Here is a 12,769-nt window from a genome sequence, read left to right as displayed (position 1 = left end):
AGAAAAATCGGGATGTTCGCAACCAGGAAAAGAGAGTTGGTTGGGAGAACCACGTGGGAAAGCCCGAGAAAAGGGAGTCTTAGGCAACTCGTTTTTCTTTGCCTGGGTTGCATGCCTAAACCATAGAAATCAGAAACGAAGAAAAGCAACAATGCACGCAGAAAAACCAAGACAGCGGCGCGTAAAACGGAGCATCTAGCATTTTGCAATCTTCCCTACTGCCATGGATAAGTAGTCTTCAACTTATAATATCTACCTTCCTGCGAGAAAAGCATATTTGGTTATTTGGCTTATGAATTCTCGAAGGGCTGTGTATGTTTTTCATGACTCCATTTTTCCCAATATTTATTCACCAATTTGCAAACACGTTTGTCTTAAATCATTATTCAAGCTAATTCGTTCGAAACAGATAAAAATTGTTTGAAAAAACCTAAACATTCCCTTTTGCATGGCTAAATCATAGAAACAAATCAGCGTCACGCAACATTTTCTACAAAGAAAAGCAGTAATGCAAACTTGAACACAGATAATACAAGATAACGAAACGTAAAACAGAGCACCTAGCATATTGCTCTCTTCCTTAGTGCCGTAGGTAAGTAGTCTTCAACTTATAACATCTATCTGCTACATGCGAGCAGAGCATATTTTGTCATTTGGTTTTTGAACTCTCCATGAGCTGTGTAAATTTCTGATGACTCGTTCCATCATTTGTTCACCAATTTGCATCGAATAATCAAATTTTCAGTACTAACGAGCAAGATTTAATTTGTTTGTAAATTTTGGTCCGATTTGTATATACAAGCTCTGAAAAAAATTGCGGCTAAGCATTCTATGTGATTTACGCAAACCATGAAATTATACAACAAAAAACACTGAAATTTGAACAGTAATTATGATTTTGAACCAAATAAATCTACGATCATGAAAAATCTAGCCAACTAAGTGAAAAACCCCTGCCTGGCGCCAAGCACCGATGACAGTGAAAGAAAATATCCCAACAAAAAAAAATTAAAAAGCTCCAAAGCATTTATTATAAAAACTTACATGAAGGCGGATAACTTCAAAATTCCTTCACAAGTTTCTCTTTCCAACCAAAAAGGCAATAATAGAAAAAACTTGGCAGACCTTCAAAACCATAATTCAGGTTATGCTACAGTGATTGTTAGATATCGTTTAACTAAAAAAAAACTTCACAGAAAAATATAAGGAACTTCTAATATCAATTAGTATTTTGTTGTTGTTTGATTTTAATCTCACATTTACATCTGTGTAAATTGAAGTAAAATCTGGACTTCGTTCCGAATTGTTTTTTCAGAAGCTTATTTTACTACGCATCGCCGGAGCAACAAGTAATACTACAAATCGCTCCGGCGACAAGTAATACTACAAATCGCCGGAGCAATTTATTGCAACAAAAGCAACTACATTAAAATTAGGATTAAAAAAGCAATTTTACGATGTTACACTTGAGCCAACAAATTATTTGCAGACAAACAATAGGCCGACATTTTTTGGAAAAGAATATTTCAAGTTTGAAGAAAAAAGTTCCTGTTCAGATTCTTATCCACCGACTTTGCCGCGTCAGGCGCCTTTTCACCTCCAGTCTAAGTCCTAGCACCCCACACTAGTTGCCACATTTTTAACTGCCCTAAGAATCCCTCCCCACTCACTCCCGCAGACCTGTGGCTTGAGCCGGTGGAAGTTGCGAAGTTGGAAGTTAATTATGAAAAAAGATACAAGTGATTCTGGGAAACCTGTTATTAACCCGAAAAAATAGTGTACTCTCTCGATTTGATAACGCTTGCTAATCACAAGCGTAAGGAATGGGCTATTTAGATTCAAATTTTTACTTCACTACCTTAATTATGAAATGAATGCACACGAAATTAATGCACGCCTTGTTTGCAGAAAAAAATACCCAAAACAATTACAAACGAATTTATTCAATTTTTACAGGAATTGTTATTGATAGAATTTTTTTATCGGCATTAAATTGAGCCCCAACATCATTCACTTCAAACTCGTATGGGAAGAAAACGTCCATAAAATAAAAAGGCCGGCAATCAAGCACCACCCTATCTCCACCTACATCCAGTAAAATTTGCTTAACACCGGCACATTTCGGTAGCACTATCTCTCCAACTAAAAATTCTACAGGTCCAACTGGTGGCTCTTTGACGAAGGTATATTTTGGTACTTCAGGCGAGCTAACCAGGTTCTGGATGTCTGGAATATTTTTCATGATTGAGTCCCCCATTTCTCGGATTAACCTCCGAGTTCGAATCATCTGCTCCTGAATAGTCCCCATTGCTTTCTTGTGCTTCAAAATTTTGACTTCATTTTCAAGTTCAAATTTGTATTTTTCTTGGATGCCTTCAAGCATCGCCGTGCAGAAAAATGAATTGAGGACCGGTTTGCTTGAATCTTGAAGTCTATTGAAAAAGTCTTCTGATACAACGACGTCAATAACTGTGCAACCTTTACCTGCATTATCTAACTCCGTGTGTGGTTCCCCTATACTCATTGGCATTCGAAAGTCAGGGGCATCTTCATTTGAAAGAATTTGCACCAACTCGTCCTCTTCAACATTTGGCGGATCAGGCAGCAACTCCGAAATGCATAAATTGACAAAGACTTTTTCGTTCTTCTTTGTTTTACATTTCATACAGCAGCCTGCTTTTGGCAACACTTTTTTGGAATACATATCGGGTTGAGCTTGAGTGCCATTAGTAGTATTACTTTGAAAATTTTGTAAAATGGATTCATAAAGGTCGCTATTTTCTTCGCTCATATTGCGATCAATCTCAAGGAGAGATGAGTCCGACATGGTGAAATCTTTAAAACATGAGGTGAAATGGCAGCGACTTCTAACCCAGAGGCGACGCAAAATGGAAAATGCGAAAGTCTCAAAAACTCAATTCGATGAACACCTGTCGCGAATCAAGATTGTCAGCATTAATTAAGCAATAAATTAGTCTAACTGTTGTGATAAACTTATTAAATATAAATATGTTTGATGTTTGTGCCTGTTTGTCGAGCGCCCTTTGAGGTATTATAGACACAGGATTATTATGAAATACCTAAGTCTCAGAGACAAAAAACAACAACAGTAAAGAGACCAATCAAAAGACACTAATGAAACTATTAGAAAGGCAAGATCGAACTCCAGGGAAAAAAGGCGAGGTTTCGATAAAAGCTCTTGATGATGTTGAATTACCAGATTGGGTACAACAATTAGGCATTAGTTCCGAAACATCCTGTCAGGGATAAACTGAATGAGACGCACTTTCTCGCCGATATTGTAATCATTCTTTCGAATCTCAAAAACAGAAAAGTCCTTGGGGAGACTCTTTTTGAGACTCTTATTAAATAGTGTTTTTCATGTTAAATGTCTGTAATCTTGTGTGGACGGCCCTCAATGGAGGGATTTTAGAGACAAGATGCTGATTCCCAGGCCAGACATCTTCGAAACTTGAACGTCTTGTCACTACCCGGTGCCAGTGTAAGACACTTTTTATTACGGGTAACAGATATTTTACGAACGATCACTTCCATCTAAACGAAGACGGAGCCGGGTCTGTTTTTAACCCTGGTACGGCTGCCGCTGAAGCGGAAGAGCGAAAAATTGACAAGTATAAAGATCTTTTAAATGATGGATATCTTTTTCAACCGCTAGCTTTTTAAAACAGAGAATCTCCCTGGCAATACAGATTGCGAACGCCGCTTGCGTACTCGGAACAATAAACGACAAAATAACTTTCGAAAAATTTTTTTACTTGTAACACTTGTATATTAAATTATCTCGTGTCGAGTTGCGTGTTCTTATTGAAGAAACGTAACCCGTATCGATTTTAATTGAAAAGGACTTAAACACTTGTCATCTTCTTTTATCATTATCACTTCCATGTCTAACAAATTCCAAGGATTTTGACTGGAATACATGATGAAGGGACTCATGACTGTAACCTCGGTTACTATGATACTTTTTACCTTCTGATTACCAAATAAAAAAAAAAAAAACGAAGACGGTCTGAACAACCTGAAAAACCTCATCAAGGGGAAAATTCTGTATAAGAAGTACTCGAAGCATTTGAACGACAACGGACATCTTACCACCAACAACTGTCAGTGCACCTGCAGAAACTGGTAGCTCAAGTATACATCAATCTTTTCTTGTTTCTATCCTTATCTTTACGTGTCCGTTACAGACTAACTTAACCTACCAAAGGTCCCTTCAGGGGCTCACAGGGAGAATTTGTTAGTTGTCTCCTCTGGTTTAAGCTTTCCAAAGGTCCCCTCAGGGACCGGCGGCTAAGTTTGAATCAATTTGTGTTTAAGTTCTCCACCCCAATTCTAACGAACTATCCAATTGCCCCAATCGAACTCAAGCAAGTGAAATGACGCGTGATAACTGCAATACGTGCAACAGGAAAGTTAAAAATGACAACAAATTGGTTTATTGCATTTGTAATAAAACACTTCATTTAACAACAGAGAGTACTGAGTTTGAAACGAATACAATAGAAGTTCTCATAAAACTTAACGACAATCTTGTCCCCATCTGCAATAGTTGCATACCGGAGAAACAAGATTTTTTGTCAAAGTTGGAATCAAAGTTGGAAACAAAAATAGACGAAAATCTGAAAAAGTTTCAAAACGAAACCAATAATCAAATGAAAAAACTTCAGTTACAAATGAAAACCCTAACCGATAAAATTGAAAAGTCATATAACATCATTATAAATGTTCAATCGGAAGTCATAAACGTGAAAAATGATACCAAAATATACAAACAATCCTTAGGAAAAGTCAAACTTGGAAAATCAGTTTCAATTCCCCAAAAAACTACGCTAGGAGTATATAAACGACGTATAACAGAATCAGGCTCAAGCTCGGCTGATGAAAGATTACATGCTGATTTAGCCGAAGTAGAAAAGTTTCTTGAACATTTTAACGTTGAAGATAAAAAAACTTACTCAAGCGCATAGACTCGGTAAATATGACGCAAGTAAACAACAACCAAGAACACTCCTGGTAAAAACTGAAAAACCAATCAGCCGAGACCTTATACTGAGGGCGGCACACAAGCTTAAATATTACCGTCCCTATCAAAAACTCGTCTATGTAAATCCTGATAAAAGTTTACAAAATGATCTTATGCAAAACGACAAAAGTTTTTCCGACCATGAACCAATTGTTACAACCATCGACCTCGAAAAAGAGGAAAAGCAATTTGCAGTAACTGATATAAAATACGATTTTAACAAGGCTGTCTGTGACGAATTTAATAAAAGTATCCTCTTTCAACCGTATTGCTATAGTAATGTAGATGAATTGTTAAAGCAATGATACAAATGGTTGTGGAAGAAAATAGATAAACACATACCAAGAAGTACCAAAAATAGATCCCAGCTACCCCCCTGGATTTCCAATGTTTCATCAAATCTTATGAATAAGCTGAAAACAATGAAAAAACGAAAAAGTGTAATTTTAAGCACATTGATTAAACTCAAATGCCTTGAAAAGCAAATCAAACTTGAATCCGAGAAAGACCCCGCTGAATATGAAAAATCAGTTTTTGAAGGAAGGACGTTTAGTAAAATACAGAAATACTTGAAATGTATAAAAAAAACCTCAATTCCCCCAAAAAAAAATTTTGATAAGACAGTAGCATCAATAAATGTTGAAAAGGCTGAAGTTTTTAATCAGTACTTCGCGTCGGTCTTCAGTAAATCTAATATGCAGCCTGGGTATGAACCAAATAACATACTAAACACAGCTGACTACACTGAAGAATAAATAAGCGACATATTGTTTGAACTTAATCCTGACAAATCAACCGGACCCGATAAAATTGGAAACACACTCTTGAAAAAGAGTCACAAAACCCTGTGTAAATCACTAAAACTGATCTTTCAAACAAGTCTAAAGAAGCAATCTTACCCCAGCTACTGGAAATTATGCCAAACAAAACCAATATTCAAAGAGGGCAACAAAGCTGATGTAACCTGCTACCATCCCATCAGCCTCCTATGTTGTTGCTCAAAAGTCTTGGAAAAACTCCTTTTTGATAAAATTTATTGTTTCTTTCATACAAAATTCCACACTAGTCAATACAGCTCTAGAAAAAGACGATCGGTGACGCTGCAACTAATATACTTTCTTGACAAAATATACGAATGCAATGATCTAGAATCTGTCAATGAGTTAAATGTTCTTTATCTCGACTTTGCTAAAGCGTTTGACACAGTACCGCATAGTGTGCTAGTTAGCAAAATAAGGTCTCCTGGAAGTGGTGGAAACATCTTAGGTTTTCTAAAATCATACTTAAGCCAACGCAATCAATACGTGCAAATAAGCGGCACAAAATCAACCCTATGAAATGTAACCAGCGGTGTTCCCCAAGGATCAATTCTGGTCCCCTCGGTTTATTAAAGTGCATATTCTTCCGTTAAGCCTGTATGTTGAAATGCATGATCTCTTTAAGCTTTTATCTATTAAAACAGGTGAATTTGATGTTGAAAGTTCCATTGAAAGTGAGACAATATGCGATACTACTCGACAAAGCAATCGAGGTGAATTCAAGTTATCGAAACCGCGACTAAATAAAACCAACAAAAACTTCTTTCGAAGGACGAAACTACTCTACAACTACGTTCATCGGGTTTATGAAAGTTTCGGAAAAATTCTAAGTAAGGCTAATATTCAGAACATTTACTGGAACTTTTTCACCAAACAATACACCGAAGAAAATTAATATACTTGGAGAGTAATATGCAGATGTGGCAACTGCAATCCTCTTAGTAAAATAAAACTGAACTGAAGATGAACTGAAAATAGGTGAAATTCCATGAGACACTCTAAATTCTGTATTATTATTTTTATTATGATTAATATTATTATGATTATTATATCAAAAATGATTATTACCAATCCTATGCAAAAAGGGTGAAACAAACAACATCTGAAAAGGGCGTTGAGAAGGCTCGAACGTGTGCCATTCCTCCGGATTGGCACAGTCGAACCCTTCGACGAGAACGAAAAGATACTGTGACATTCGACCAGAATGTATCAAAATGCTTGTTCGAATTCGAAGTTTTTTTGTGACAGCAGCTGAGCGGGAAAATTGGTGGTTTAAGCACATTAACGGTGTTAATCGTTCATTTTGACGAACACGGAATGGTTAATTTGGGTTAAAATGTTAATTTTTAAAAATTCGTTTGCAAAGAAAGATAGGTGACGATGTCGAAATTTCGCGACAATGTAACATTCTCCCGGTAGTACCTATCGACGGGAATAAAGCTAGGCTCTAAAACGACTGGCTAGCGTCTAAACACAGCTCTAAATGCTTTTCACAGTCTCTGCCAAAGCCTGTTTTTTTTAATGGCTTTTCTAACATCGAGTCGACAAAACGTTACTGTTTCCGGCTTCGGTCAAAACACTCAAATTAACTTAATTATATGCAAAAATAGTGAGCTCATGGTTGGGTCGCAGTATCCCAGACCACGAGGTCATTCCTAAAAACAGAGCTACTACTATTTATTATATTACGATTGTTTTTGTTCAGTAGATAAAAATCATCACCTCCATCGCAATTTCAAAAATTAGCATGTCAGTTAAAACTAATTTTCCCGATTCGTCTAATCGTTCCAATAACGTCGCTAATCCGTTAAAACCATCAATCTTCCAGGTCAGATATTCTTTTTCTGGTCGATAAAAGTTCGAATGCGAAACTGCATTTTCGTACATTCTGGTCGAATGTTACATTGTCCTCATTGACTCTCGTAATCTTCATCAAAATGGTACAGTGCCATCGAACAGAGTTTACAAAATGCATAAAGTCACTTTTGTCAACGTCATATCGACTCACTGCAGAATATAAACGGCATCATACTACAATACTATTGCCTTCAAAAATTGTTCACCAATCTGCACTTTCGAGGATATACTTAAAATAAAACATCTTTTTAGACTTCCAATGTCTATGTCCCGATTTAAAACTTTTTTCTCCTAGGTTTAAAAAGTGTAGGAACGCAGTACAGTCCTGCCAACCCACAAACAAAAGATATGCTACCATGCTTCTTTCCTTCGGAAGTTTAGTTGTTACTGGCCCTGAAAATTAATAAACTCGGTGGTTAGAATGAAGAATGAAATAATCTCCTTCTTCAAGAGATTACCCAAGCCCTTCATGTCACCACAAAGTGATCAGTCGTCTTAGTTGATTAAAAACAATCATGCAGGCTGGAATATCTTATTATATTCTCCACTCAAGCCTCTCTAAATAAATAGTAAGTGTCTCTAAAGCGACTAACTAAAATCATAATGCAAACATTTAAATGCAACAAGGTCTTTAATCTTCAAAACTCAACTAAACAAATTCTTTTCAGTTTCAATTGCAAACTTAGTTGCTTTATTTCTCATTTGAGTTTTTGTCACATACAAAACAATTCTGAGTTTTAACATCTTCTCTTTCGTCGCTTCTGTATTTCCTCATTTGTTCGTCGTTTAGAAGTTCTAAAACTTCTAAATTTTTCTAACTTTCTTTTTTTTGGTTCTTGTTTTTCGGCCATTTGTCAATGTTCCATCTCCTCCTCCTGCGACATTGACTCCGCACTTTCAGTCTCTGTGTCTTGCAACACCTCGGTAGCTATTCTGACGCTGTTGGAAGCAGTCCTCCAACACTTCTGCTCTTATACTCTTTGTTTACAACAAGGTAGATTATCAACGTTAGATTCTCTGTTTCGGCAGGAGCTGTTGTGGAGGCACAACGTCACGTTTCTCTCCAATTCTTCCTTCAACATATCTTTTTTTCCCTTTCGTCAAATTCACTTGTCCTAGAATTTCTCTTCACTGCGATGGTTACTGTATTCCGATGAGTTACAAAAGCTCGCTTAAAAGCTCCTGCTCCAAGGTCCAGCTGATACGCACTGTACACTCTGCTGTGCTTCGACATATGTTTCATGTCATATTCGTATAACCATGCAGTCATGTTGGCTCTAAACCATGGCATCAGTCGTCTTCTGGCTCATATCTTTTTCGATTCCATGGGAATGTTCAAGATTTTGCACATTGTCTCAAAAAGATCTAAATCTTTTAGACAATCCAATTCCTGTATCTGTTCTTTCGTCGTAGCCTTCTGTCTATTGTTCTCTTTTACATGAGCTTCCAGCCATCGTATCGCCATCATAACTCCTACTATCACTATCGTTATGGGCTGTGATGAATCTGGTAAACCAATGGAGAGCAGCTCTCCACAGTCCCAGATCAACACCAGATTACTACGCCCGGGGTACCACCATGTTTGTAGCAAGCAATGGCAGCAGAACTCATCATGTGTTGACATGATGCTCCTCCAATTACGTTTTCCCGAAGCTTCCAGTAGTGGTTCCATTTCCATCATCCTTCGGTGGACTTCATCATTCTCATCTACTGCATTGTAATCCGTGACTGTTGATCCTTTCTGCTTTTGTCTTTCAAAGTCACTGAAGTTCCTACTGGCGTATCCCGTGAACTTTTTTCCCAGTATTGATTCTAACTCCTCTTTGGTTCTCTCCGCAACTGCTGAGAACATTTTGCACAGTAACTCGTAAGATTTTTCTGACATTCTTGCTAATCTTACGCATTTCGGCACTGAGAAGGCTTGATCCACCATCGTTCTCGTACTTTTCACATCCACCGCTACGAAATGCACTGGGTATATGCTCTTGCACATTGGAGCTAGAGTTGATCCCGCTAAATATCTCGCTCCCGTCGGTCTTCGATAAGTTTCACTCTGCCGGATGTTCATGTCCGCCTCGATTGCTTCTCTCCACTTTCCAATATACTTCTGCTCGGTTTGCAACACTCCCGGAAACATTTCTACACTGATGGCGGAAACCACCTCATGCTATTGTTCTAGATTCAGTAGTGACTCTAGAGAACCAAACATGCTGTAGAATCCTAGTGCAGTCACTAGATTCACCTCGGTTCCTCCATGGCAATCTGCAATCAGTTCCGTTTCTGTTTTCGCCTTCATCACAATGTTCCCAAACAATATCGTCAATTACTTGTAATGTTTCTCCAGGGTCTTTACGTTATCCAGACCTCCACAGATGTGACCTTCCAGTCCACACACTTCTGCCAGACAGCTACCAGGTTTGACCCAGTCCTCTGGTCCCCAGCCAGGCAACTCTAACTTGTCTTCTCCGTTGCTCTTAGAGGCTGTCGTCATCAATTTTTAGATGATGTTCAGATCAATCACGCAAGTTACAGACTTAGTTCAGTTCCCTCTGCACGTCTTGTGTCGCATGTAATATCGAATCAGCGTTGGGACTCGGACACCATGCTGGTTTTATTAGTTCCCACGCCACCATCAAACTCGTTCTCAGCAGTTGGTCTGAGAATCCCAATCCAAACTCCACTCGGTTGTCCGATTTTGGCACTGAATAGCTATCCTTCTTAAGTGCCTTCTATCCTTCTTCTCCTAGGTGATTCCATTAAGAGTTTCTGTTCGGCATTTTTAGATTTGCTCGGAGAGCTGCTCTCCGGCAAGTTCCGGTAGTTCCCATGAAGGCCTACGGAAGTTCCACGTAGAAGTTCCCTCGTCTACAGGCTCAACTGTCACTTCCAACGTGTTCGTGCCATTTTCAAAACCACTGAGGTAATTGAAGTCCAGACTAGACATCCCTCCTGTCGATGCCTTATCGTCTTCTTTCTCGGCTTTATCGGGATTCTGTTGCATAGGTTCTTCCGATCGACGGCTTCCTCCCTGCCCATCGTCTCGTTTTGGATTCTTTCCTGAACTTGAGGGCCCTTGCTCTTAACTCCTTGCCCCCATCAGGAGGAAATTTCGGTATAGTTAGTCTACCAGCGGACTGATCTTCCTCCTCTTCATGTCCGAAGGGTACTAGCATGGTTCTAGTCTGTAGGGTTCCTCCCACCGTTAACCCTGGTTTTACACTCGTTAAGATTAGGAAGGCTTCTGGTAAGTCAGCCTTGCCTCTCATAATCATAGGCGCTAGATCCAATTTCGCCCATTCGTCGTCAAACCTCCCAGGCTTCGGAGTCGCTGCATTGCTCATTCGACTCCTCGTTGCTTCATCAGTGTAAGTAAAACGCGTATATTGCAGCACTGCAACGTTTCTGCCAAGGAAACAAAGATCCATCATTTCAGAGAGTTTCGCCATTCTCCTTTCGTCAGTCTCAAAGGTTCCCATCCTAGGGGTTTGCACTGCGGAGACTGCTCCGAGCAGCATCCTTCTTATCAGAGGGAATTCAGGGTTTCCTCCGGCAGTTTCTTGTAATCACCCCAGCCTTTCGTCTCTTCTCTCACCTTATGGTACGCGACGCGGCCATTAGACGAGGAATTCTTGTGATCTCGCCATTTGTTTTATCATGCGGCCTTAAGTTCTAGAGCTTTGGGAACACCTCGATGTGTCCTCTGTCCACTTCTCCCATACGATCACGGAACTGATCGTCAAAGTTAATGACCGTCATCTCTGGCTCCGATATCTTTGCAAACAATAGGTCTTCGCTTATGAGCTCTCGCACTACATGCTGCTCACACCAATTCAGCGCGTTTCCGTCCACTGTTGATATGAGGTTCAGGTGCAGGACCGACCTCCTGTATGCTTCCACCTTATCATCAGGGAACGCAAACGTGACTGCAGGTCCATATATGACCGTCACGAACTCCGTGGCTCCTCTGATCAATGCTAAGATATCGGTCCTCATAGCTAAGCTCAGATCAGTTAGCAGGGGCATGCCCCAACATGACGTCGCACGTCTTCCTCCCTCTGAATCGTTTCATCCTCTCCTGTTCCAAAGCAATTCTGCTGCAGGAGGTACTGGATAAGAGTATGTCGCAAATCTCTTATCTTATTTCAGGAATTCGTGGATCGCTTCACATTGAATTTCCTCACGTTCTCTTTCATCTGCTCCGGATTGCGTGTCAAATTCATCAATCCTGCCAAGTTTCCATGCGTTATCGCAATCAACGTTAGACGTCCATCCAAACGCAAATTCTACACTCCTTCGGTGAGCAGTATCGCGGGTCCTTTCACAAAGTTCTCTGCTCCAAACGTCACGAACAGGGCTAGTAATTCAACGATCGATACTTCTACGATTACTTGGAGGAATTCTTTTATCAGATATCGAAAAAGTGAAAGGTATATTTCCGCCAAGAAGGTTGCGGTCCATCCGGCTCCTAGCCCTTCCAACATGCTGTTAGTCCGGTCGAAGCCTTCTTCTTCCTTCCATTCTGTGTCCAGAAAGCTTCCAGGGTCACTTGGGACACTCTGTTCACGAACTCGGCTGATTTTTCTTCAGCACTCTCGTGTCAACGAGCTTGACTTCCATTTCATTCAGTCGCTCTTGGAAGACTCTGTTCAACCAGGCTTGTCCTTCAATGCTGTCAAAGTGGATTCCATTGGTGGTTAATCTGGCCTAATCCATAGCTCTAAGCTCGTGTTCAATATCCATAAGGATCATCCGTCCAGAATTCCGACTCGCCAAGTTCCCTAATTTAATGTTCCACCTGATGACTCGTTCATTATGTCTTCTTCCTGTTTTTGTCAACGTTTTTGTGCACATGGGTACAGTGCAGACGGTCAGTACCGCGCACTTGAATTTATGCCAGAGAGTAGTAAATAGGCACACCATCATCGACTCCCATTGTGCCTCATCCTCATCTGAGCCTCTTGATACGTTGTTCGTCCCTACTAGGATCATTATGTTAGGGATCCTCCCTGGGTTCATTAGCTCCACCATCCGAAATAGCTGGGCTATCGTT

The 12,769-nt window shown here is 39.7% G+C and overlaps 1 protein-coding gene across 1 annotated transcript; it reads right to left on the bottom strand.

The window, feature by feature from the left end:
• Positions 1 to 1,923: 1,923 nt before the first annotated feature.
• On the bottom strand, positions 1,924 to 2,856 carry LOC134856817 (PIH1 domain-containing protein 1-like). The gene has a single exon (XM_063873098.1). The coding sequence runs from the start codon at positions 2,825 to 2,827 to the stop codon at positions 1,940 to 1,942; it is 888 nt and encodes a 295-aa protein (XP_063729168.1). The 5' UTR covers positions 2,828 to 2,856; the 3' UTR covers positions 1,924 to 1,939.
• Positions 2,857 to 12,769: the final 9,913 nt, after the last annotated feature.

This window comes from Symsagittifera roscoffensis, chromosome 1 (assembly GCF_963678635.1).
Source record: "Symsagittifera roscoffensis chromosome 1, txSymRosc1.1, whole genome shotgun sequence".
Lineage (NCBI taxonomy): Eukaryota > Metazoa > Xenacoelomorpha > Acoela > Convolutidae > Symsagittifera > Symsagittifera roscoffensis.
Note: the sequence above shows the minus strand (reverse complement) of the source record. Positions and strands in the feature narration are given on the sequence as shown.